At 35.7% G+C, this 25798-nt stretch overlaps 5 protein-coding genes across 11 annotated transcripts in view; 3 read left to right on the top strand and 2 right to left on the bottom strand.

Annotated features, from left to right (window-relative positions):
* Window positions 1–353: 353 nt before the first annotated feature.
* Window positions 354–4707, top strand: Mtmr6 (Myotubularin related protein 6). 2 transcript variants are annotated; one of them, XM_070299143.1, is made up of 13 exons: window positions 354–638; window positions 898–1011; window positions 1104–1266; window positions 1456–1613; window positions 1692–1817; window positions 1887–2021; window positions 2319–2451; window positions 2554–2780; window positions 3012–3262; window positions 3357–3500; window positions 3585–3711; window positions 3818–4069; window positions 4143–4707. In XM_070299143.1, exons 1-13 carry the CDS (start codon window positions 615–617, stop codon window positions 4284–4286), a joined length of 1998 nt encoding a protein of 665 aa, XP_070155244.1. In that variant the 5' UTR covers window positions 354–614; the 3' UTR covers window positions 4287–4707. The 2 variants fall into 2 exon arrangements, with proteins under 2 accessions (XP_070155244.1, XP_070155243.1); XM_070299142.1 differs by having other exon boundaries at window positions 880–1011.
* Window positions 3799–9672, bottom strand: LOC138934963 (calnexin). 2 transcript variants are annotated; one of them, XM_070299144.1, is made up of 8 exons: window positions 9219–9277; window positions 8722–8977; window positions 8307–8602; window positions 7423–8082; window positions 7195–7335; window positions 6368–6487; window positions 5952–6149; window positions 3799–5802 (listed from the first exon to the last, which is right to left on the bottom strand). In XM_070299144.1, the coding sequence occupies exons 1-8, from the start codon at window positions 9246–9248 to the stop codon at window positions 5746–5748; spliced, it is 1758 nt and encodes a 585-aa protein (XP_070155245.1). In that variant the 5' UTR covers window positions 9249–9277; the 3' UTR covers window positions 3799–5745. The 2 variants fall into 2 exon arrangements, with proteins under 2 accessions (XP_070155245.1, XP_070155247.1); XM_070299146.1 differs by lacking the exon at window positions 9219–9277 and adding an exon at window positions 9334–9672 and having other exon boundaries at window positions 3910–5802.
* A 706-nt stretch (window positions 9673–10378) lies between these two features.
* LOC138934965 (transmembrane protein 14C) lies at window positions 10379–11249 on the bottom strand. The gene is made up of 3 exons (XM_070299149.1): window positions 11004–11249; window positions 10656–10845; window positions 10379–10582 (listed from the first exon to the last, which is right to left on the bottom strand). The coding sequence occupies exons 1-3, from the start codon at window positions 11077–11079 to the stop codon at window positions 10522–10524; spliced, it is 327 nt and encodes a 108-aa protein (XP_070155250.1). The 5' UTR covers window positions 11080–11249; the 3' UTR covers window positions 10379–10521.
* Window positions 11250–11952: 703 nt separating this feature from the next.
* On the top strand, window positions 11953–14948 carry Gclm (Glutamate-cysteine ligase modifier subunit). 2 transcript variants are annotated; one of them, XM_070299148.1, is made up of 6 exons: window positions 11953–12322; window positions 12501–12563; window positions 12665–12782; window positions 12851–13050; window positions 13148–13262; window positions 14418–14948. In XM_070299148.1, the coding sequence occupies exons 1-6, from the start codon at window positions 12233–12235 to the stop codon at window positions 14468–14470; spliced, it is 639 nt and encodes a 212-aa protein (XP_070155249.1). In that variant the 5' UTR covers window positions 11953–12232; the 3' UTR covers window positions 14471–14948. The 2 variants fall into 2 exon arrangements, with proteins under 2 accessions (XP_070155249.1, XP_070155248.1); XM_070299147.1 differs by lacking the exon at window positions 14418–14948 and adding an exon at window positions 13340–14409.
* A 3991-nt stretch (window positions 14949–18939) lies between these two features.
* LOC138934959 (putative transcription factor SOX-15) overlaps window positions 18940–25798 on the top strand; it is a 41722-nt gene continuing 34863 nt past the window's right edge. For 2 of the 4 annotated variants that reach the window (XM_070299132.1, XM_070299135.1), the window contains exons 1-2: window positions 18940–19021; window positions 19652–19866. The gene's annotated coding sequence lies outside the window, so the exon portion shown is untranslated. Of the gene's footprint in view, window positions 19022–19487; window positions 19582–19651; window positions 19867–25202; window positions 25384–25798 lie in introns of those variants that run through there. The other 2 variants (XM_070299133.1, XM_070299134.1) reach the window with 2 other exon arrangements.

Here is a 25798-nt window from a genome sequence, read left to right as displayed (position 1 = left end):
TTAAAAAAAGAAGCTCAAACCTCTCTATAAATGCATATACAAGGTTCAATTGACAGTTCGTGTTCGTAGGGAGTCGATGCGTGGCGCCGGGCGTAGAGTCGCAGGCTGGTAATCGAAAGATTCCAGGTTCGATTCCGTTCGGGTCCCATCCTCCCATATGACTCAAAAAGAGGTTTTTACACATTATCCTATATAATGCCTCTATATTGGTTTATCATATATTATCCTATCCAATACCTATATTAGTTTATCATATATTAACCTATCTAATACCTATACCTAGTTAATGGTGTATAGACAATTCCTTTCGGAAAGTCTCCCAGCCATATCAAAGAAGAAGAAGAAGAAGTTCGTGTTCGTATCGTGTTATCGTGTAGTGTTAGATTGCAATCTGTCATTTTGACAAAAGTGATGAGAGTAGCAGCGTAGCAGCAATCTTGCCTATTAGTTTTAGTTATCTGACAAGCGATATATACTTAGAATAAATAACTTTTTTAAACCATTTGTGGAAATTAAATAATGTATTTATCGCGCATATGTTAATCGTTGCAGCCTAAATAAAATACAATTATTTAATATCGTACGTGTACAACTTTTTTTCAAAGACTACAAAGATGGAGCAGATAAAGATTCCTAAGGTATTAAGCTCGATTTATAATCTTATTTTAATGTTAATAATACTCATTTTAATGCTTTGCGTAATTATGTCAATAACGAATTAATGGCTTAATTAATAAAGATAGGTGAATGTTAGGATCATACATATGACTTTTATATTTATTAACATTTCTTATTATAATTAATTTGTCCAAAAATGTGATAGCGATTTAAAAAAATTTCCTTGTTTTTATATTTATATACATAGTATAAGTTTTCCAGGAAACAATACGTTTGCAGGTAGAAAATGTGAGAATGTTGGACAAATATAGCAATAATCATTCCATCGGTACTCTTTACTTAACAGTGACACATCTCATTTTTGTTGAAAGAAGTGGCAAAAAAAAAATATGGGTAAATTATATCAGGCTCATTAAAAATTATATTTATTGATCGCTTTGTATGACAAAAGTAATGGTTTTCTTTACATAATGTCATAATTGCAGGTGTTATATACACATATCTCTAACATAGAGAAACAGCCATTGACAACCACAGGATCGCCATTATATATTAGGTGTAAACATTTCTTCATTATCACGTTTGTTATTCCAAAAGAACGCGATTGTCATGAGATTTATCTCACATTATTAAAATTATCGTGCCCAGGTAACAAATGTTTATATCTCAGTTTTCCTCATTGGTATCTTCTAAGAATCTTTTAATTAACATCAATTAGCACATTAAATTTTAATATTAAACTATATTATTTATTCTATAATATAGAATGTATTTTCTAAAAAGTAGTTATATATACATATATTGGTATGATAATTTATCTTTTCTTTTTTATATTAGCTAGTTTAGAAGATTTGTATTGCTTTAATTATCAAGAGAGTGAAGATACACTACCTCAACATGCAGGATGGAATTTCTTCAATGTGCAGAGTGAATTTCAACGGCAGGGTGTACCGAACGAAGAATGGTCACTTTCATATTTAAATACTAATTATGAGGTATATATCTTCCTCTATTTCTATTCTCAACATGCGTTTTCTATTCTCAATACTGTTAAATCGTATCAATTCTTTCAGCTTTGCGATACTTATCCAAGGTACTTATATGTTCCTAGTACATGTACTAACAATATTTTATTGGGTAGTGCAAAGTTTAGAAGCAGAGGAAGACTACCAGTTTTAACATATTTACATTCAAATAAGGTAAAAAAAGATAAATTGGATATAGCATTTGAGAATGAAATCATTTCAAATAAAATAATATTTTTTTAGGCTGCCATCTGTCGCTGCAGTCAACCACTCTCGGGATTCAGCGCAAGATGTCCCGAAGATGAACAAATGATGTACAATATATTGTGTACAAATCCTAATTCGAGATATATGTATGTTGTGGATACAAGGCCGCGGGTGAGTATTCAATTATATTAAAATATAATTTTCTGTTGTAAAAAATTGGAGATATTAAATCTTACATTGTATTTTTGTATATTTTATATTATCTTTTTCTATTTATAATTAAAAATAGAAAATTTTTTCTAAAATTTTGGAAAGCATAAAGCTTATTCTCGATCATTATTTAGATCAAATCAATATTCTAATGAATATATTACAAATATATGAAATAATTTGGATTATTATTTTCATAGAAAATGTAAGAGATATCTTTGAAAGTCAAAACATAATTTATAATTTTTGTTGGATTAGATTAACGCCTTTGCTAATAGAGCTGCAGGGAAAGGATACGAAAATGAAAATTTCTATGACAATATCAAGTTTCATTTTTTTGGAATAGAAAACATTCATGTGATGAGGACAAGCTTAAATAAACTTTTGGATTGTAAGTATAAAACTTTCCTGAAAATTACTTATATTGAAGAAATATTACAGTCACTTTCACGTTATTATTAAATCTCTATTTAACCTCTTTATTTAAAAATAGTGCAAAGGTCAACCTCCATGAGTGCATTTTTAAGCGGTCTAGAAAGCAGCGGCTGGTTAAAGCATATTCGTTCCATCTTGGAAACCGCTTGGTTTATTGCACGGGCAATTGCGAACGGTGTGAGCGTAGTAGTTCATTGTAGCGACGGATGGGATCGCACTGCGCAAGTATGCTCTCTGGCTGCATTATTATTGGATCCATTTTATAGAACTATCCAAGGTTTTCAAGTAAGTAAACGTAAAACTTATTTCTTAAAGTCATTATAGATATATTAATGAATATTATTATACAATAAATACATAAGATAATAATATATTGTTCAAGTTTCTATCTCTTTTTCTCTACATATTGTTTAAGTTTCTATCTTTTTTCTCTATATATTCAATTATCTGTTTAAATTTATATATTTTACTCTTTATATATAAATATGGTTTTATTTAAGAAATTCACTTTTTAAGGCTTTAATAGAAAAGGATTGGCTGTCGTTTGGTCATAAATTTAGCGATCGTTGCGGCTACGTTAGCAGCGACGGTAAAGAACTTGCGCCGATATTTACGCAGTTTATAGATGCGACGTATCAATTGTTGCAACAGTATCCATACAAATTTCAATTCAATGAATATTTTCTTTTAACATTACACGATCATGTACATAGCTGTCAATATGGCACATTCATTGGAAATTCGGAGAAGGAACGACAAGTGCTAAGGTATTCTTTCTCATTTGCATATTCTATATTATTTCATATATGTGTGATATAAATGAAAAAAAAATTTGATAAAAATTGTGAATTATTATTTCAGATTATCCGAGCGAACGTATTCATTGTGGGGTTACTTAGCTAATAATACAAATGAGTATATCAATCCAATTTATAGATGCAATCGTTATAATAATGAGGACTCTGTTGATGTTCTTCAACCTAAATTGGCACCTCAATCTATTATGTAATAAATAATTACTCTTGTACAAAACTGAAACTTAGATATATTAGCTTATGATGTGTGAATGTAACTCAAGCTACTTTTCAGTCTTTGGAGAGGTTTGTACTTCGGATTTGAGAATGGAATACATCCTAGAGAAACATGCGAAGATCTACTTCTGACAATCTATGATCATACAAGCTCATTAGAGGATCATGTGAAGCTTCTGCTAAAAGTATATATCACAATTTTAACAGAGAACATATATAAAAATAATGCTTTAAACTGTAGTTTAAGAAAAATGGGTCAAATGTTCGTTAATTTATACTTTGCTTCAACAGCGAGTCAATTCTTTGGGACAATTTTTAAATACAAATAATTCTCAGAAGAAAGGAAAACATAAATTTGATAATAAATTTATGAAGGAAACTCTATCGGAGACTATAATAGACAACCATGATGAAAAGATGAAAGCTAAATTAAAAGTGAGTCAATTGGAAAATGAATTGAAAACTGTTGCTTTGGAATGGAAATCGTCACGAAATATAGAAGAATGCGGATGTTCCACCACATTCGATGCCTTCAACAAAAAGGTATATTTGATAAAGTTGACCCGGACTGTAACTTATAACTTCGTTCTTTGTATTTGCGATGATTTTATTTTAGCATCATTGTTGGTCTTGTGGCGATGTATTATGCACAAGATGCATGGCGGTACACACGAAACTACCCGGACATCTATCACAGCGCGCCGTACCTACGTGTAAAATATGCTATCAGAGTTCTGGAATATCCGCCACTAGTCCATAAACTTGATACTTGATAACTTTTAATGCCGACATATACTTATATAATCTATATTTATATGTATATGTCTCCCAAGCGAAATAATGAAGAAACCTAGCATATATTATCAAACAGTATATTGTATGATTTCAATTTCATATGGCTTTTCTATTTCTTTAAATTTTATTTTCTTCAATTTGGTCAATTAATACAAACAACGTAGTACCTGATTAGAGTAATATATACCATACAGACTTATTCTTAACTTAAATGATTCGATAACACATTAAAGTTCGTGAATATTACACCAAATAATTGTAATAATAACGGCAAATTATTGACGATCAACTATTATAGTACAGTGAGTGATAAATTGATTGCATTTTTCAAGTTACGTATTTTTTTTTAATATTAGAAAAAATAGTATATATATAGTTATTAAAAATTACAAAAACAAAAATTAATTTCCATTGGATAATCTGTCTGCATCGCAGCTAGATTTGATTCTGCCATAATAATCGAAGGATACAATAATTATTGAATTATGAAAAAATCATTTTACGACATCAGTGGCGGGATTCTCTAATGTCTTAGCGACGATTATCGTTGTCGTTAGTGAGCGATAACCTATGAGAGTTGCGCTTTTCACTAGGGAATTGACTGTGTATCCTTGAAACAAAGTGAAAATTACAAAAGTGAACAGATTTACTAGATTTTGACAAATGAAATCGTAGATACTCTAGTGAATTTACTCACTTTTGTAATTTTTACATCGTGTTAAGATACATAATCAACCCCCTGAATTGTTCTTATCTCATTGATTGTCATTAGTTAACGATATCGAAAACTGTCGATAGCAAGTTACTGCCTGTTGAATCCCGCTACAGGATATGTAAATTAACATTACGATGTAAATTAACATCTCTTACATTCACATTTTAGGTTCATTAGCTTTTTCCCTATCTTTTATTAAATTTATCCCATTGTGACATTAAACATACAAATTGAGTAAGATGAATCTGTTTTCAATCTTTAGTTCTAAAACACATTTCATGATCATAAGCAAGAATACATAAATACAATATATTATTAAGGCAATGTCCAGATTAACGGGACAGAACTATTGCAAATTTATGATATATATGCATCATATATCACTCATTACACGAAAGGTAATCTGAGAATGATTTGTTCAAATATATCAATGAAAACTTTTACATATATATATATATATATATATATATATATATACACACATGTATATATTTATGTATATATATGAAGTCAAATGTCGATATCCTTAGACAAGAAATTAAATACTTATCGATCACATCATTGCAATGACTGAACTTGCTAGAGTGACTGGTAACCACCTACTATCCACAGTAGCAAATGTGATGTGGAATGTGACAGTATTACATAAATATCAGCAAAAATCGCGTGCACACGCGATAATAATTTCTTTTTATAATTTTTCCTTTTTCTATTCTTTATTTGGTTTTCTTCGTCGTGGTCCTTCACCACTGATTGGCAATGTATCCTGCAATAATTATGTACGTTTTCATGGCTAAAGATTACAACAATGAAAAAAGAGAAAGGGAATGCGTTGTGTATATTACAAAAGTTTAAAATTATGATAATTAAGATTGCAATTTTTTTTATGGAATACTTTAAGATTTCATTACTGACCTTATCACTTTCAATTACTTCCTCTGTTCCAGTCTCTTTCTCTGTATCTTTAGTTTCTTCTGTAGTAGGTTTTTGCTCAGCTAGTTCAGGATTCAAAGATTGATTTTCACTTTCTGCATCTTCCGCAATATCATTGCTTATTCCTAAAGGTGCTTTTTCTTCTTCTTCTTCTTCTTCTTCCTTGAAATCTGATTTATCCTGATATATTTAAAACGATATAAATTACATTTAAATTACATTTAAATAACTTTTAAAAATATTTCTCTCATTCATATAATAATATTAACAATGAGTAAATAACTCTACATGATAATGATTTTTAATATAATCTACAAAGCAATCAACAAAAAAATATTCACTTTATAATTCCTAAATATTTATGCTATTATGCTTATTTTATATTGAGCATATTGTACCTCTGAATAGCAGCAAAAGTATATTATCAATACTACAGGTACCGCAGCTAGCAATATATATACTGCCCATATCCATGGATGATCCGCAGTAAATGTCGCGATTCGATTCCATATAGTCCACTGTATCAGATAATCGTAAAATGCTATACATTATGTACACATGAAAGCCTATTATATACGCAGAAAGTATATGTAAATTCTATCATAGCATTAACAAAGCTATTGCTAATCTTTAAACTTTAAACGATAACATGATTCCTTTATTACTCAAGGCAGGTGAGGATTGTGTATATATGTACGTACATATAATTCATTGATTTTTTTTTCTATATGATTATGTAACTTTTAAAAAATCTAATGTAAAATAAATGCTATATACAAATGTACAATTTATAACATATCCATTATTGCAGAACTAATGTGTATAGGATGTTACATTTTATCAAACAAATACTTTTAATGTTTACACGCGAATATTGTACCTCGCGAATTTGTTTGTACAGATACCAGATGTAAGCTATAACTGGTATTATACAATATAAAAAGTACAGTGCCCACCAGCCTGGCTTATAATTCATTGCTTTCATCATTCGACCCCATAAAGAATCCTGCATGTTACAACCCATACTAATGTAGAATTAATTTTATCAATCTTCAAATGTATTAAACGTTATATTCAATGAGCTAATTATGGCTTAAGATCCTATATACTTACACAATATTTTCTTTTGCATATCTTTTTTAATATGCACGTTTATATTGTAAAACTATTGTATATTGTTATAACGGCGAAATGTTATCTAAACTATAGATAAAAATATACTTACACTTTCCTCAGCAATTTTAACACGTCGAATTTCAAAACTATCATCTGCCCATTTCTTTGCAACTTCCTCATTATCTGTTATAATTATATTGTCAAAATATATATCGGGTGACATTGACCACAGCTCAAAACCAACAGCACTCTAATAAAACATATTTTTACGTAGTAAAATATTTCATAATTGTTAATATAATATTAACACAGTTGAAAAACATTGTTATTCACATACAATTGGTAACATTTTGAAGGGATGTTCATCGTTAAAATATTCAGGATTGTGTATAAGTTTAGGCTTCCATTTTCCCTTGTAATTAGGGTTGTTAATAAGTGGTGCCAGCCATTTTCCTTTATATCGCGGATTTTTCTTCATTCTTTGCTTATAGGGACCGCAACCAGGAGCGTCCGCGCATTTTGGGTTCGATATTTCCGGAGCTTCCCATTCGCCATCCATCTCGACGTCCCAATCATCGGGCTTAATCGAATCCGGATTCGGTATCATTGGCGGTTCGTCCTCGAGCCATCCTTCGGGCATAATATCTTCTTCATCGACTATTTGTGCTGGAGCGTCTTCGTCCCAATCGTCAGGTTTCTCCGCCAATGGATCGGGAATCTTTTCTCTATCATCCCAATCCTCGGGCTGTTTATCGTCAGGGTCCTCTATCTCCAAAGGCGGATTCACAGGAGGCACAAAATCATCTAATAATGAACCCGAATTTAAGATTTTATTATCCACTTTAATCTCATAACTATTATCAGGCCGTATGCTTAAAGTATATAGATGTGGCTGTTTATCTTTGAAATAATCTTCCAGTCGATCCTTTGATTTCTTACAATGTTTCTCTGTGATTGTACCATTCAATGGATTTTTATGTCGAAATATAAAATGAAGCTAGAGATAAAAAATAAATATAATTTTTAGATAGATACATGTAAATATTTGACTTGTTTTCTCTCAGGTATTAACTGATATTTATCCCTCATTTCTTTTCACAAACTGATTCAGAAACAAGAGAGTTAAATCTCAATTACTTTTAGTTAATATTTATGAAAACAGATCTATACATAATACATGCATATTCTATATGATATATATAAGAAATTGTAAGACAATACCTTATGATCGTTGCCACATTTATCAGGACCGAACATTATAGTATATGGTGTTTTATCGTGGAATTGTTTCAAGTCTTTATGCTTATCGTCTAATGTGAGCAACTTAAGATAGGCGCCACCACATTCCTGTCCCTCTTGGAAATTAACTTCATACTGTACAATTAGGGGTTTGTCTTCAAAGTAAAATGGCTTAGTTAATAAAGTAGAAACGGCAGCATGTCTAGCTTTGCTCTTAAGCACTAATCCTAGATCTCCATTCTCTGCGTGTTTCTTAAGTTCTTCAACGGACCAAATTCCTAATACAAATAACAAAAAGTTAAATAAATAAAAATATTAAGTAAATTTATTTTATACTCTTTGCTGATTAAAATCTATATTGAATAAATCATGAAATGTAAGAAAATTCTCTATTAACCATCATATTTGGCAATATCTTCGTCGATATCGTCCTTCTTCGCTTCCGATAACAGCCATGATTTTCTAAATCTCTCTTCGCTATCAAAGTTCTCCGCTAAGTAAGCAAAGCCGGAAGGTTCTGGACTTTTGTAAGATGGTTTCTGTATTTCAGCATTGACATTGCTGTCATGATTCTCATCTGCATTTAATATATTACAATATGCACTAAAATAAACTAATACGACACACGCTACGATTCTTGCCATTTCATATTCCTAAAATAAAGAAAGAAAACGTATTCACCCTTTTCGTCCAATTTCATTAATTTATTTAATCATTAAATTCATTATTAAATTCATTTAATCAAAGGTATTACTAAATATATCTAAGTAAAAAAAAAAAAAAATCACAAGATTAATAAAAAAAATAATGCATTCATCTTAAAAAAGTATTTAGTTATATTTCTAAGGCGAAACTTAATCTCAAAATTACAAGATTATGAAATTATATGTATACCTTCGCAAAAGAGACTGTAAAAGCTTGCATGGAATTAACGTGAGTTCTACGTGTTCAATTAAATTACATTTACATTCTACGTAGTGATATTCCGTAGAAAAAAATGTATTCTTACCGGTACGAAGATCTTAGTTCATAGATTCCTTAGATATAGGGTACGTCTAAAAGTGGGAAATGCGAGAAAAACGGAATACGTATTATTCAATTATTTAATAACGATAATTTAATCTATTTACACACGTAACAACACGTAAGACACCCGCATACACGATGCGTTCCGAAAAGGAGCGGCACTTCCGGAAATTACCGGCGAAATCGTATTAATCAGGGCAATGCCCCCTCTCTCTTTGCGTTTAATCGACCCTATAATCAAATTTATCAATCTACGCAATTGCTTATATATGTCTATACACGCATATTCAACGATGAACTAAACGTGCAACGTCAAACGTGTAGAAAAGCAATTTCACTTTCAGCAATGACATATGAAGCTTGAACTCGAATGATATAAATTTGCTCTCGGAAAAATCTTTTCATGGAGTAATATTTTATTGACCAATCAGAACACAAGGAGCAAAAATATTTTTGTTCCGATTGGTCGATCAAAATTACTCTGTTACCTGACTAGTAAATTTTCGAACGCAATCTCTATGGAACAGTAACGTTATCACGTGAAGTCGATTATGTTTTCGTATCAGATATTTTAATCGAATATCTAGATATTCGTGCATCATGATACAAATTTGAGTTTGGCGGTTGAATTTCTAACGGGTTTTCTCATGTTGGATATAAAAAATTAAATATAAAAGATTAAAAGATAATTTCTTTGAGATGCTTACAGAAGAATGTCACTCTTTATTCATTGATGATAAATATATTAGTTTTCTCTGAAGAAAGTTGTATCTTTACCAACAATGAATTATATGATTTAGATATATAATTTTAAAAGAATTGTGTTCCTTAGAATAACTTTAAAGGTTGTTTTCTTAAAAAAGTTGTATCTTTATTGAATTACATAATTTAGAAATAACAGATAAAAGATACACTTTAAATTAAATTTGAAATAAACAAGTAAATTTATTTTAAGAAAAGAATAGAATTTTAAGAAATGATATTAAATTCATAATACTTAATTTATAAACCTTATATACATAAAGTTATTGAAATTAATTCTCAACTATATTATTTATAATTACATTTGCTTAAATATCATCAATTCTTATAAATCCGTCAAATTATATTCTTATCCTTTTACCAAAGAATAGTATAACAAATGCACAATATATAACATTCAAGTTAATATTCACTGAGTCTTCAGCGGTGGTGAGAAATATCTCGTAACTGTCCTTACAACCATCACAGCGCTGAAAATTATTCCAACATTAACACTTTTACACAAATAACGCACAGATCGTAATATAAATTCTATTAGAATACCTTAAAATAGCGATTATTCCAGCTGGCATTATTTTTCCACTATTGTAGAATCGATATCCCATCAAGCCTCCAAGGGCTGTACTAGTTCCTAGAAAAACTGCTACATTGGTTGGATCTTGAGAAGTCTGATAAGCCCCGTAGCCCAGAACAGATCCGAAAAGGAGACCAGCTGCCAATGATGGAATAGAACCTTTAAGAAAAAAAAAAAAAAAAAAAAAATATTAGAATTATATTATTATTTTGAAATTCTTATCTGAGAAAACTATTAAACATCAAAATATATATATCTGTAAAGACTTGTATGACTGATGATGAATTTGGATGAGAGAATTATAATAAATAACTCACTTGATTTCACGTAACCTAATATTCCGCCACCAGCCACCGCAGCAGCATACGCGAACGCAGGGATATCGAAGGGCATTTCTAAAAATTCACACTTCGAATCTCTTCAATTGTATCTCGTGTGCTATCACTATCGAGTGACAAGCTGACAAGCAAAATATCAGATTTACTTCCGATCACTGTTAACGCCGGTGTAGCAAACTCCTAGAAGGAGCTTTTCCCTATTCGTTTATTTTGCTTTTTGATAAACTATTATTTTAATAAATAGTTCTGTAATAAGCAAAAAAATTCATATATTCATCTATATTCTATATATTATGAGTACGGTATAATTTATGATATTTAATGAATATGAATTGTGTATGTCATATATAACGCATGATTTTTCACAGTAATTTTAGTGCTGCTATGATCACTAATCGTTTGTCGACTGTCGACCAATCATTGCAGCGATATTCGTATATTGATAGCTTTTATAAATAATATCGAAAAAATATCTTTATATAAAGAGATCATGTGTGAATAAAATTATATTATCTATCCAGACGAATAATTTAACTTTTATTTCAGATTCGCCGATCAGTCGATTCTTTTTTCCCAAATATATAAATGAATTATGTAGATCCGTCGTGATAAAAAAACTTGTAAGATAAAAGTAACTCTGTCTTATGTATAATCAAAAAGGTTTACCCCGATTTAAATATTGTTAAGCCGCCATTTAAACAAATATAAAATTTGAAATATTTTAAGCATCTGACAGGAGAATATGTGCTTTATAATTTGTAATTAATAACTCGTTAGAAAAAAATCAATCAAGCATTTTAATACTTAACATTATAATAAACTTGTTACTTGTTGTCATTAATGTGAAAGAGTTGAGCTATTTCTTTGCGTTAACAAAAAATTTACATAAAAAAAGTTTTCTCTCTCTCTCTCTCTCTTTCGCGTATGACTTCACTTCCATCCTTCACATTCACAATCGAAGGAAATTGTGTACTCTCAACAACTGTGTATAATTTGTTCTGTTTAATTAGTTCTATAACTTGTTTAAAGATCTCAAGAATCGAGACATGATGTAATTCGATGTAATCTCTCGTAGAGTTTCAGATTTTCTAGCATAAATTGAACAGTCATGATCGCGATGACATCACTTTTCACCGCAAGTGTATAAATATACGTAGAATTGTCAACGAGACGGACTTGTCGCGAGAAATTCATATCGATCCTTAAATATGCTTTCGCATAATTTACTCGTCAACACCGGGAATATACTATCCCTAAGCGAGGCGAGGCAAAAGGCGAGTCAAAATTCCACGGACGAGGTCAGTTGACAAGTATTGCGTAATATGCTCTCTCTCTCTCCCTAGCATCGTGTAATTAAATAATATCTCTTGTCATCTCGGTGGTTTGTAATCGTTGAGAAGTCGAGGTTATATTCTACATAACATTTTTCGGAATTGTTTCTTTGAAAAAATTGATATTCTTATCGATTTATTTCAGTTAAGTGAGACATTAAAAATTATCCTAAATGATAAGCACAACAAAGGAGATGGTACAACAGTTGTACGTATATGTGCAATTTCTAGTAATTATTAATTGAAAATGTGTACATGCATATTGGTATGTCTGAACATTTGAAAAAGTTTTATTAATTACAATTGTAGATCAATGGAAGAGAGGATACAAGCTTACAAGATGTCGATAGGAAAGACTTAAAGATTACTGTAAAAGTATTTATCTCTTCACCCGATGTTGACTTGTTGAAGGAAGCATTAGACCAAGGTATGTTTGTTGTTATACTAATATATTTATATATATATATATTTCTAATATATTATATTTTATTGTAGCATTTAAAGCATTAGGTACAAATATCATAGAATCTTTAGTGATAGCTTACCAAAGTGATGAAGATCCACCGAATTTGTTGTCATCATTGAAAAGAATATGGACTGTGATAGAGGAATATGTAAAAGTTGATAAATTATCTAGTGTCGGATTGAGCGACATTAATACAAACACATTCATCGAACTGTTTCAGTGGGCTGATGTAAGGATAATTCGCTATATGAAATAATATCTACTTATTTTTTCTTAATTCAATTTTTACCTTTACATAGATTCTAATTAATATTTCTATGTTGTAGGTGAAGCCAAATATTGTACAAATTAATTTAGCCATATGTTGCGTGGTACCACCAGCTTTGCAAGAATTCACTAAGGAAAATGATATCCAGTTGTTAACACACAGTGATTCGAGTGGTGAGTATCTTCCAATTAAAACTATCGATTATTAAATGTAACAACCGCTTCATCTATCTCTCTATACCTCTCTATAGAAATATTTCCTCAAGAGATATTAGAGGGTATATTTGGCAGTACTGCTCACTTGCGCTGGCTGATAAGATATCAAATCCATCTCAAATGTCGTGGAATTTTATCATCGAAAGGATACTTATTGTATATTAATAAGTCAAGCTTTAAATCTTAATGTTGGTAGTACTGCTAAAGATTATTTCTATTTGTCGGTACACAGCTTAATATGTGATACATATAGTTTCATATTATTCTGTATCAATATGAAGTATTTTATACGGAAAACTTAATATTGTTAAATTTTGTGATTTAGCATTGAATATTTTGTACATAATTTTTATAGTTTAGATAGAGCACTGTAATATATATTTTATATTTTCATCTCTTATTAATTAGATCTAATGAATTTTTATATAAATATTTATAAAAAAAGACATGTAGAGAAGTTGCGCGTTTTTTTTGTTTTTTTAGCGAATATGTTGTCAAGTGTCGCTTCTTTATAATTAATGAATAAATTATTTGAGAAAAATAAATAATAATATATAAAGCGCACTAATACTTTGTTCGATTTTATGCGAAAGATGAACAATCTGCAGTTAACAGCAGTCGGGAGTAAAAATCGATTAAATTGGGTTTTGTATAAAGTTAAAAACTACATTTTTTTAATGTGTCATGAAATAGATTCCAGATAGATATACATATACATATATAACTTTACGCTAGTAGCCCGTCAAACTAACATAATTGTAAAAGCGGTGCGAAACTGTTTGATAGTATTGAATATAAATTATAAGATCTCATCAGAATTGAAAAATGTTAAAAAAACCAAAAGCAAGCAAAACGATACATGTTATTTTCCATGCAATTTACACGATTATAATAAAAAACTTTATTTTATAGAACAGAAAATTGAATTTCGTCTAAAGAAGCCGTTTATAAAAAATGACCATTTAGTATATTATTATCGAAAAACCTTTACACCATAAGTTATACTTAAAATATCTTTCCCAAAAATTAATATTCAATTTTAAAGAAATGTTTTTTAACGAGTTATGCTTTTATATGCGTTTTATCATCTAATTTATCTTATTCTGTGTGCAGATTGTATATATAATAGTTTTATCATCCTTCGAGCGGCTCGTAGCCCTTGCTAGCGGTAGCCGATCGGGAGCCCGGTGGACAGCGGTGACACCGGAGGAGAGTCCTTCCTTTTGTGTGTGTGTGTGTGTTCCCGGTGTCCCTGTCTTCGTCGTCGTCGTAGACCGGCCTCGATATATGCGCTTCGTTTTTTCCCTTTGCCATCACCGCCTTGTGCTGCTGCTGCTGCTGCTGCTGCCTTCTCGGATCTTTTCCTTTCCCGCCCGTTCTGTTCTCCTCCGCCGCTCCCAAGAGCCCTTTTACGTTAAGCCGCATCGCGTGGCACACACATATACTGCGAGAACGACGACAACGAAGCGATAGGACCGTATCTTTGGAGGACTGGTAAATAGCATAAACTCACTGTACCTCATTCTCCTTTCTCTCTCTTCTTTTCAGTGACGGATTTCGTGAATGTTAGATTGCGAACGCGAAAAACTGAAGACAGATGAATAAAATCATTCAAAATTTTAAAGAGATCGTTTTATACAACATTGACATATGATTAATATCAATATTGAGATATTGTTTGATTTAATAAGATGTATTCATTGTCTTATGATAAAAAGTAAATAATTAATGTAAGATAATTAGCAACATTTTGTGATTAGATGCGAGTACCTAAAATGTATATCTATTTAGAAACCCGCTACTGTGCAGATTTCTTTTTGTTGCCTTTTCCTCTTTCGTCCTTGTCGCGCGAGCCCTTCGTCGACGCACGCACACTTTATCGCGTTTGTCATTCCACCCTCTTCGTTCTGTTTCGCACACACTCAACGGCGGTTCCTTTTCCTTCCTACCATCTTTCTCTTTCTCGGATACGCACGTACAAGCGCGTAATATATTCGTTCTCTCTCTCACTCACACACACACACACACACATACATACATACCCGCGCGCGGGCGCACAGTCGCTGCGTCGAGAAGCAGAATATGCGAATGCCGCGATACTATGTTATGCCTACGGATTGCGGGTCTGACATACTTTGTATGTTAATGCTACATAATGTCGGTTTTGTTCCTCTTTTCAGCATTTATTTGTTTGGCTCTCCCTCGCACGGCCGCTTTTGTCGCGAGCGTGGACACGACGTGATGTTTGTACCAGGTATCACTGCCTCTCGATCAGTCTCTTGATCTAATTCGTAAGAGATCGCTCTGATATTTAAAGAGTGAGGATTTTGAGTTGAATGGCAAAATTTATCTTCTGAGAATAGTCGCGCCTCACAAAAACGAACCGAGATTACAGGAAAGCGGCTACCTCGACTCTTTCTTTTTATTTAGACTATTAAATGTATCCTCTCGCTCTCTTTCTTTCGTTCAAACACGTAAAGCGATAAGTTAAAATGGGAAATTTGAACGAGTCGCCCAACTCGTCACCGGAGTTCATTGTTCCTGGACGACAAATCAGCGTCAAAATTCCCACAAGTCGGCCGAGTAACGCACGATATAGACCTGCGATTTTACGTTGACAGGTGATGCGGTCTCGCGTAGAATTGCCCTTTGCAATACGCGACCGCATGACGACGGTGTCGCGCGAGCAAAGTGATATACCTCATCGCTATCGTTGAAAGAAAATGAGAAAGAGATATGACCAAAGAGAGCAGATAAAGAGGGAACGAGGAATGAGAAAAGGAAAGGAGGAATCGCCTTTATTGCCTGGCATAGAATCCTTTTTCAAGTCGAAGACAGTCGAGGAACATATAATTACATGAACCATTGAAAAAAAAAAAAAAAAAACAATAAATAAATGAAACAACTGAGACCACAAAAGTAAAAAATATAAATTGTTACAACATACTGTCAAAGGCTTGTAAAGTTGAGTATCGAAAATAACTGTAATGTTTTACAGCGTAAAAAATAAATAACTAATAATTAATAAAGCTATATTAAGACGTCAGTATAGGATATGATTAATGAGACGATGTGTGTGACATAATCCAAGTTACGTGCGCATTTTAAAAAGGCATTGAGAGGAAGGAAATCGAATGAGAGAAGCGGATCGAACGAGAGAATGGACGGTAACAGCAACGACAACACACAACGACAACTCGGCAGTAGCCGAGTAAACGCAAAAGCACCCTCGCTCGAGTCCGGCGCGATGCAAAGACGGGGTATAAATAAGCGGCTGTCGTTTGCGGAAGCAGAAAACGGACAAAAGGACAGAAATAAAGAAGAAGTCGAGGAAGAAAGGGAGCCAGCGACGGAGAAAGGAATAAATAAGTCGGGAGAAGGCGAGCGCGTAGAGTGAAAAAAGAGTGAGAAGGAGAGAGAAAGAGAAGAGACTCGGCAGCATCGGCAGTGGGTCCCAGCTCTCAAGTCCCTTGTCGCTTCGCTCGACCAACGTCCCGATCTACTACTTTCGCGGTATACGACCGTCCTTTCGCATTGAAAGCTTTTATTTCCGCCGTGTACAAAAGTCGAACCAGCAGCCTGGCAGGTGTATTCGCGTCTCGTTATCCGTAGGACCACTTCTTTCGAATTATAGTACGGATTTAAGGATACATCGAAAATCAAATAAATAACGAAAAAGAGAGAGAGAGAGGTAAATAATAATAATTTAATCGAATAATCAGAAATTTATATTGGTATCCAAGATTAAGAGATTTTCGGTAGACCGCGAAACAAATATATGCAAGTTTTGATTTCCATTTAATCCGATTTAATTTCAGAAACTGATTCTTCTTCAATTCAATTTTCAAAATACGCTTTTAACATAAAAGATATTTAAATGTACGACAGACAATTTCTTAAAATTTGTATCGTTAGAATCTAACATTGAAATTGCTGAGGAAACACTCTGTATACGTGTGCACGCGTGTACGTTTTGGTGACTACGAACAGAACAGAACAGAACAGAGCGGAGCGGAACCGAATGAGAAACGGAACAGCGGCGAACGCAACGGAGAGAAGCGCGAGCTGACTGCGGCAGGGGTGCAGCATGTTTATTGGCGCATCTCCCAGTCTTAAATCTTTATGTTGTCTCCGCGACGGGGTCTGGCAATCCTCTCCCCCTCCCGGTTAGCGGGGCATCCTCGCGCGGGAAAAGGACGGATAGTCCGTGGCACCGGCTGTACGGTAAGGGGACGAGAAGAAACGCGAGCCGGCGCGGTCGGACGAGAGGCTCACAGGGCGCACACAGGGAGAGATATATCTTCCCGGCAGAGTTTTGCGGTTGCGAAATCGAGTCAAGAGAATCGGACAAACCGACGACCGAGGCGCGCATCCACCGCATTACGCACACAGAAGCCGCGATTTTAACGTGCCTCTAGAAATGGTCGCGCTGAGGGGGACAGTCTCTCGATGCTAAAAGCACATAGACGGGAATTATTAATGACCCGTCTGTTGGGATGTATTTGCGAGTACACGTTGGAAGAGCGACCGAGCGGGATGCGTATATTCAAAGTTGCCTCCGGTAGCGCACGCCGATTACGTCATCGTAGGGTTGATGGGAAACAGACGCATATAATGACTGCTTCGTTTACCGCTGTCATTTAAGATTTTAAAATCGTTCTCGCGAGATATCTTCAACGTTATACCTAATAAATCTACGAGTCTAGATCTGTAAAAGAAATACAAGAGGGAGGGAGAGAGATGAGTTGATTTCTAATCATTTCCATCGTATAAAAATACGCTCGTTCGACGACAGTATCTCCGTAAAGAGAGCCGCGCAAAATCAAGATGTCATCGACTAGCTTCGCTCTTTTAACGTCAATCGATCAGTCGGTTGAACGCGTTTTTCTTGACTCGCTCAAAATGTGACATTTCCCTACGTGATAGCTCATCGTGTCGGGATATATTGTAATCAACAATGCGCGATATCGTCGTTATTATCGCTATCGCGTGTAAAAGCACGCCAATCGAATGCCTCTGGTAGTAAGAGCAAGTAGAAAGAACGATCGACAGCATTATCGGCGACGCCGGGATGAATTTATAGCTGATACATGTCGTTTATCGTACTATGCCGCATTTAATTGATTGATTTATATTTGCGAGTATACGCGGGAGGAGCGACAGAACGGCGGGACGAGCGCACGGCGCTCGATTACGTCATCGCCGGGGTTGAAACGAATACATAATATGACTGCGCGTTTATTATTGCTGTCATTTAGAATTTTAAGATCGTCTTGTGTGAGATATTTTTAATATATCATAACAAATCTACGAGTTTTAATTTGAAACGAGTATAAGACAAAAAAGGACGGAGAGAGAGATGAGTTGATTTTCCATCATTTCCAATTATTTTCCATCATACAAAAACGAATCCGCCATCTTTCGATGACGTATATGCCCGTGAAGAGAGCCACGCGAGATCGAGATGTCATCGACTAGCTTCGCTCTTTAACGTTCGTCAGTCAGTCGGGTGAACGCGTTTTTCTTGTCTCATCGTTGGAAAGATGAACATTTAGTTACGTGACAGCTCGTCGTGCCGGGATACTGTTGATTACAGAATCAACAGTGCGCGATATCGTCGTTATTATCGCTGTCGCGTGTAAAAGCGCGCCAACCGAGTGCCCCCGACGAAAGAGCAAGTGGGAAAAACGATCGACAGCGTTATCGGCGACGCCAGGGTGAGTTTATAGCTGATACGTTTATCGGATTATGCCGCATTTAATTAATGGAAGGACGATAGTTTGCAGGCAACTTGATTCTCGTAGCGAAAGCTAATCAGCGGATTAATGATAACGATATAATTTCTCGAAATTTCATTGTCATATACGAATTATTCTCTTCCTTTGAAATTAGTAATGGCGCCCGAATACACGCGGCTCGGTCGTTAATCCGCTCAAATTGCGAGAGGTGGCGCCACCGAAACACGCGTAGGCGCCACCAGTCTCAATTTGAAAAGTCGAGTTTCGCAAACGGCGACAGGTTACAGTGTACGCGCAGTTTCGGTCAATGATTTTCCGAGATTTTCGTCATTTATAATAAAATTTATATTATTGTGTATTTAACTTTGAATGTGCAATCGAAATAGTCGATATGAAGGAGGTCCGAGAGGCTAAGCGATTAGTATGATTGGTTATATCGAAGGAGAGAATTCATCTTAATATTTTGATATTCCGTTACAAAGTTGCTACACATCTTGCGCATTTACTCTTAATTAGACGATTGCTTTCACGAATAACAGGTAATTTATTCACAAATATATATAGATGTATGTATATTTAGCTATATTTCCTTTTCTCTTGTCTTTTTAGATTCTATCAACACCGGAGCTTTGGATAATTGTTGCGCGTCTTTCCACCGTTGGAGATTACATCCGCCGAATGATGCTGCATCATCCGGACACTGTGAAAGATACATGCTCAATATGCGTCAATTCGAAGAAAGAAAGAGACTCGGCATTTCGCACGTCGCGCCGTTTCCCGCGGAATTCCCAGTATCGGTACGAGATACACCGCTCGACACAAAGGTTTGACGATCCCCAGCTAAGTGAAATATCATCGGCGATCATTCACGCGAGATCTTTATCGCGGGCGGGCAACGTGATCCCTGACCTCACCGAACTCGGGAGCAGTTTTATGCCGAGCCCCCGCGGCGCGCGAATAAGCCGATTGCCGAGATGGGGAAGTTATATCGTTCCGTGGATCCTGTGTGCGCGGGGATCGCGACACAGGAATGTAACGCTCTTCCTCTCGAGGCGCGAATCCGCGCGAAGATCGCGCTTGGTGGAAAAATATTTGCCACGTCGTTCCGCACGCAGGGACCCGATAAATAAGCTTCGGCATCTCGCGCGTTTCTCCGTGCACGCTGTAGCGAGAGACGCGATTCCGATATATTCGAGTATATATATACTCTTTTATCCCTTCCTTTCTCCGTATTATCTTATATTTAGGGCATGTTTGTTGATATCAATCGAATCGATCTAACGCGAGAGATAAATAGAAAAGCTGTTATCTCGATACTTAGGCGTTTCGAGCCGTCTGTTGCTCATGAATAGAAGTCGAATCACGGCGAGACGTGCCGTGTCGGTTTCGCAAAATGATAATTAGGCTTTTTACGGTACACGGCCAATTCCAATCTACATTGTGTGTTTGAGGTGAATTCTTGCGCGGTAAGGAAATCGCGCAATACTTTTCGGGCCCACACATTGCGAAAAAGTGAAATGTGTTGTACCATTGCGTTTCCATTGTTGTGTCACGGGGAGGCGTAAAACGGGGCAAGGTTGCATTCGCGATTGTTTGGAAAAAAATCCCATACAAGTTCGATTCGCTCCCGAATCCTTCGTATTCGCGCCAAATATCTCTATCTCTCTTTTATTATAGTATATTATACAATATAAATTATTTACGTTATTTTATTACAATATTAATTATTGACTAACTGATTGAGCTCTACGAGAGGCTCTATATATATTTTAATTTAATTTTACATAGAGTAGAGACAATATTTACAACGGTTCAAATTGTGCCCGCGACATTAATTTTAGAAAAACTTTGCGCGACATTAACTTTCTACGACGATCACGAGATGCACGCCGTTCTTGACAAAAAATTATTCTGAGATCTCTGGGCGTAAGACATTGCGGTAGAGAGAGAGAGAAAAAAAGACAGGGGGCAGGGGGGCAGACGATGACGAGAAACGAAAGAGAGAGAGAGAGAGAGAGAGAGAGAGTGCGCGTTTCCCATTGTGAAAATCTCCCTAGGGGGATCCCTGACCTCCGGTGGCTGCTCGCTTTAATTACATTTGTCATTTCATAGCCCGATGTCTCATTATAAAGAAAGTTCGAGACATAACTCAGCACACTTGTTGCGAACCTAGGTGGCCTCTTTCTGGTAACGGCACTAACCAGCCCAACCAGACGACCAGCAGCAACCAACCGACCAGTCATGATCCCCCCCCTTTACCTTACGTATAGCCCTCCGCGTGCCTCTCTTCGCATCGCCGCTCTAGATCTTCGGATAAGAGCAAACACCATTTTAGCGGTTCCTTACACACCAGACATCCGCTCTTTTCCTATATGTATATATGTATTTACGGCAGTACTCTCGGGAGAAGCTAGCTGCATTTTTTCCGCGCGAATGTGTCAAAGGGAGGGAAAGACGCGGAGGAAGGGGATGATGGACGGGAAGGCAAAGAGAGAGAGAGAGAGAGAGAGAGAGAGAGCGTTGTGTGGGAGAAAGGAGCGAAGGGGAGCGAAGCCGAAAGAGAGGAAGGAATTAAAAAAAGACAGGGACACATATGTGAGGAACCGAAACCTTCTAATCCCCTTCGTACGCATACGGGTGTTCGGTTTATGACTAGCCGTGAGACCGGAGGAAGCGGAAAACGGGATAGCGTACCGTTTCGTGCGCGTGATAAGGGTTTCGTTCGGAATTATAGTCCCCGCAATCGGATCTAGAGTTACATCGACTATCGCGCAATCGTTTCGATTGATTTCATCATCTTCTCTCTCTCTCTCTCGCCGTTTGTAGATAAATTCAATTAAAATACGCGTCGAGCAATTTTTATGTACAAGGTCGAGATATCTATCTAATTAGCGAATGTCGTTAATCGATATAGCAGTCTCTTTCTCCCTTTTAAAGCCAATTATTTATTTAATCTTAGTTAAATTTTATTTATTTAAATTGATTTTAATTGATCGAGATATTTTGAAACTTATTAAAATTAAACACACGCCGCGCACATTCTCTGGATTTTCTCTGAATTTCACAAGCGGATGTTGCTTATCTACGAGGTCTTTGCTGTTATCCCGTAACGTTACTTCGTCCGCGAGATGCCTAATCGCGCATACTTCATATTCAGGTTAATTTCGCATTTAATTGCAGATTTATCTGTTTGCGAGACCTATCCTCTATACAGTTAGAGCGATAATCAATCTCACCGGGAACGGTGAGAAGATCCACTTTAAGGAGAACCGTCACTTTATAAAATTATGCGCTGCAACATTGTAGATATGTAGTTTATAATTGTAGCAACGTAAGGAATAATTAATACAGTATAGAGCAAGCTTATAATTAAAGCACAGGAAATTGTGTGTGCATTTATTACAATTATAATATATTTAAATATATATATATGATTATAGAGAATAAACAATAACTAGCACAATATATGAGAATGATCATTTCATTGATCGAGGTTATTATAATCGTAGATAATAGTTATTTTTCTTTTCGTATATAGAAAAAAAAATATATATACAGGCTTTCCTCCCTCTCTCTTTCGATTATAAATACATATCGGATTTCGGCCGAATCTAGACAACGACGTCGGCTTTTCGCTGCTAAATATCGTCGCCGCGGCAATTTTCCCGCGATTGACTCGCGTGCATGTAACTCGATTGCGATTTGCGTACGAATCCCGACGGCTCGGCATTCGATCGCACATAAAATCTAGCTTTGCATGCTGATAAGAGGGTCCGGCGCATCTGTGTGCGCGCGTCACACTATGCCGCTCTCTCGTCTACACGTATACAACGTACACGCGTAAAAGAGACCTCGCCGCGCTATATTACACCTCTCTCCCCCTCCCCTCGTTTCCGACCCTCTCCTTCGTCACCTCCTCCCTCTCGCGTTCTTTTTTCTCTCTCTCTCCTTCTCTCTTTTTTTTTCTCTTTCTTTCTCTTCTCTCCTCTAAGCGTGTACACGCGCACGCAGATCCCACGTGTCGATGTGGGTACGGTTATTAGCCCAGAAAGCAAGGCCCCTGCTTCCGGTGTAGGCACTTCAGTCGGAGAGTTTCTTAACCCCTTCTTATACACGACTCTTGCTCGGCCTGGCCTGGCCTAAGACTCTCTGCCCTGGCTTGGCCTGTCGGTTGCGGGTGGTAGGTAGCTAGGTACCGTAGAGGTACACAGCAGCTAGCTTATACAGGGTGTTCCGCGACGAAACTTGTTCGCGGACTCCTCCCCTGCGATCTGAAATCTTTCTTTTCTCGCGATAGATGTTGAAACGACTCTTGAGTTATAAAAGCGAACGAATCGATTGAATATGATAAATGTATATTCTCTTCGGAGATGCGAATAGATTCATTTTAAGCGACTTTCATTTTTTTTTTTTTTTTTTTTTTTTTAAACTTGATATGTTGAAAAATATTAAAGAACATCGATATATATATATATATATATATATATATATTAGAGGCGTGCGATCGAGTAGAAATAATATCTAAAGAGACTCGTCGCGACGAAATAATAAACGACAAATGACATTTTTCGAACGTGTTGCATACAAACACCTTGTATACAGTAGATATATATCCAGCGTATACATGCCGGGATGGATTATCAAATAGCGAACCCGTCATTTTTTCCGCGGCGAAGTGGACCCGCGACCTGTCTCACCAGGAGTGCTCGTGGATCTCGGAAGACACCGAACGATGCGCACGATTCCGATGCACGCCATCTCGATTATCCTACGGTAGCGATTCGCGATTGTATTAATTTATAGACTTGTATTAATTTATAGACTAGAAACAAGCTGCTTTATGTCGCAGGATAATAATTGAAAAGGAATTTAGAGAAGCGATATATTTTTTTATCATAAAAATAAAAGTATGCGTTAACGAGACTAACTGGAAACAAAAATCGAAATCAAATTTGATCGGATTTAATAATATATGTGAAATTAACGGATTTAATAATAACTGAAATTAACGATTGATCAGAGAGAGAGAGAGAGAGAGAGAGAGAGAGAGAGAGAGAGAGAGACGAGTAATTCCTAAATAGAACGAATTTTGCGGTACTCCTCGCGAAGTCGTTTGTATACATATAGTCGAGGCGTTCGCGGTCTTTCGAAAGTGATGACCCCGCGAGCGGTAAAGGTGCGTGCAGCTGCTTCCTCCTCGGAAAGCATTTTATACTTATGGAACAACACTAATGCGATAGAGATTAGCTTACCTGGGTTCCCATGAACTATTTTTGAGCTTAATCGTTGCGCTGATCTGCTGTTATACGCCGTACGAGGCGCTGCGTTGTAACAGATAATTACTTGCGTGGCGGGGGATAGACGTTCCTGGATCGCTAACGAGCCTCTCTGGAATATTATCGATGCGCGTACGGTAGCGTGCCTATAACCGCTTTTTTTTGTTTTTTCCCCGGGGACGAACATTTTCTTTTTCCAACGATATCGTCGGGAAATCCTTTGTTTTCTTTTCCAGGTTTTAAATAATAAATATAAACATATGTTGGATTAATTTCTTGTCGTTGCTTCGTAAGGCAAAGTAGCGATATTTTTCCGTGGAGAGAAAGAAATCTTTGATTCTCAATTTTAAATTATCGCAAGGATCTTGCAATTGCAAAATATATATATATAATCTGTCGAAAGATCGCTCTCTTTCGTCGAATTGTTTGTCATCCGTCGACGCGTATCGTGTCTGGGTCACAGGTGAGAGATTAAAGAATCGCTCCCGACTTCTCTCTCTCTCTCTTTCTCTCCAGTTGAGAGCTCACGTGGAAATGGAATTATATTGGCACGCAACCGTAGTGGTCGTCATCGATTTAAGATGCGTTGATATAAAACGATGAATGTTGGATGGTACGTTTGTTATTTTTCTCACGGATGATAGGAAAAATTTACGCATTGACGAATAATTATTTTAATTAGCTATATGAGAATTTTAAAAGAATTAAACTCGCATTATAAATAAACGTGATCACGACACGAATATTCTCTTGGCATGATTCGAATAATGGTCTCGCTAAAATCGCTCAGCAAAAACTATTGCAACGGAAGTGGCAATGCCCGGCGAGAGCGTACGGTTCTCAAAGGGTTAATTGGGCATAGTAACTCTTCAGGTGACCAAGCTCCATGGGAGTGTGACGGAAAGAACCCGGTTTAGTGCGCGTAATTAAGTACAGTACCCATATCTCTATTTATAACACCTAATAGACGAATATCTTCTCACCTTGCGACAGCAAAATATGGAATGTCCTTGAAACGTGGAATCCATCGACGTTATATTACCTTGCCAACAGCGAAATGTTATCGTACGTGTCATCTCCCCTACATCTTTATACTTTCTATTTAAATCTATTTGCAATTCAAGATATTTTTTTTAGATTTCAAATCGTATTAATGTTTTAACGTGTGGCGACTTTTATTCGTATATAAAAATATATTATGCGTGCCTGCAATCTCATATGTACGGTCGTTTAATATCGATGACGTTGTACCGGGAACTCGAACTTTCATTATGCGCCGTCTCCAATCACGTGTGACAAATTATTCGCGCGTCACTTCCTTTAACGCACTGTCGAGATTTCTACGGGATACGACCTGACAGATAGAGTCTGACAGAGGCGCGCACAATTCTCTATAATATATACGCGTTTACATGAAAGAGTAACGAAATAATAATAATTACAATTAATCAGATATAATTCATTAAAGCAAAGAGAGAAT

Source organism: Polyergus mexicanus, unplaced genomic scaffold (assembly GCF_030449975.1).
Source record: "Polyergus mexicanus isolate NDT 795.1 unplaced genomic scaffold, iyPolMexi1.0 SCAF_7, whole genome shotgun sequence".
NCBI lineage: Eukaryota > Metazoa > Arthropoda > Insecta > Hymenoptera > Formicidae > Polyergus > Polyergus mexicanus.
This window is presented reverse-complemented; position numbering and strand designations above follow the sequence as displayed.

Coding starts and splice junctions, on each gene's coding strand:
- Mtmr6 (XM_070299142.1), top strand. CDS start 615: ATGGAGCAGATAAAGATTCCTAAG. Junction 1,267..1,455: donor ATTAAAATTATCGTGCCCAG/GTAACAAATGTT, acceptor TTTTTATATTAG/CTAGTTTAGAAGATTTGTAT. Junction 3,263..3,356: donor AAGGAACGACAAGTGCTAAG/GTATTCTTTCTC, acceptor TTATTATTTCAG/ATTATCCGAGCGAACGTATT.
- LOC138934965 (XM_070299149.1), bottom strand. CDS start 11,079: ATGCCCTTCGATATCCCTGCGTTCGCGTATGCTGCTGCGGTGGCTGGT. Junction 10,846..11,003: donor ATTAGGTTACGTGAAATCAA/GTGAGTTATTTA, acceptor TTTTTCTTAAAG/GTTCTATTCCATCATTGGCA. Junction 10,583..10,655: donor GGAATAATCGCTATTTTAAG/GTATTCTAATAG, acceptor AATAATTTTCAG/CGCTGTGATGGTTGTAAGGA.
- LOC138934963 (XM_070299144.1), bottom strand. CDS start 9,248: ATGCAAGCTTTTACAGTCTCTTTTGCGAAG. Junction 8,978..9,218: donor TTACAGTCTCTTTTGCGAAG/GTATACATATAA, acceptor TCTTTATTTTAG/GAATATGAAATGGCAAGAAT. Junction 8,603..8,721: donor AGATATTGCCAAATATGATG/GTTAATAGAGAA, acceptor TATTTGTATTAG/GAATTTGGTCCGTTGAAGAA.
- Gclm (XM_070299147.1), top strand. CDS start 12,233: ATGCTTTCGCATAATTTACTCGTCAACACCGGGAATATACTATCCCTA. Junction 13,051..13,147: donor AACTGTTTCAGTGGGCTGAT/GTAAGGATAATT, acceptor TCTATGTTGTAG/GTGAAGCCAAATATTGTACA. Junction 13,263..13,339: donor AACACACAGTGATTCGAGTG/GTGAGTATCTTC, acceptor ACCTCTCTATAG/AAATATTTCCTCAAGAGATA.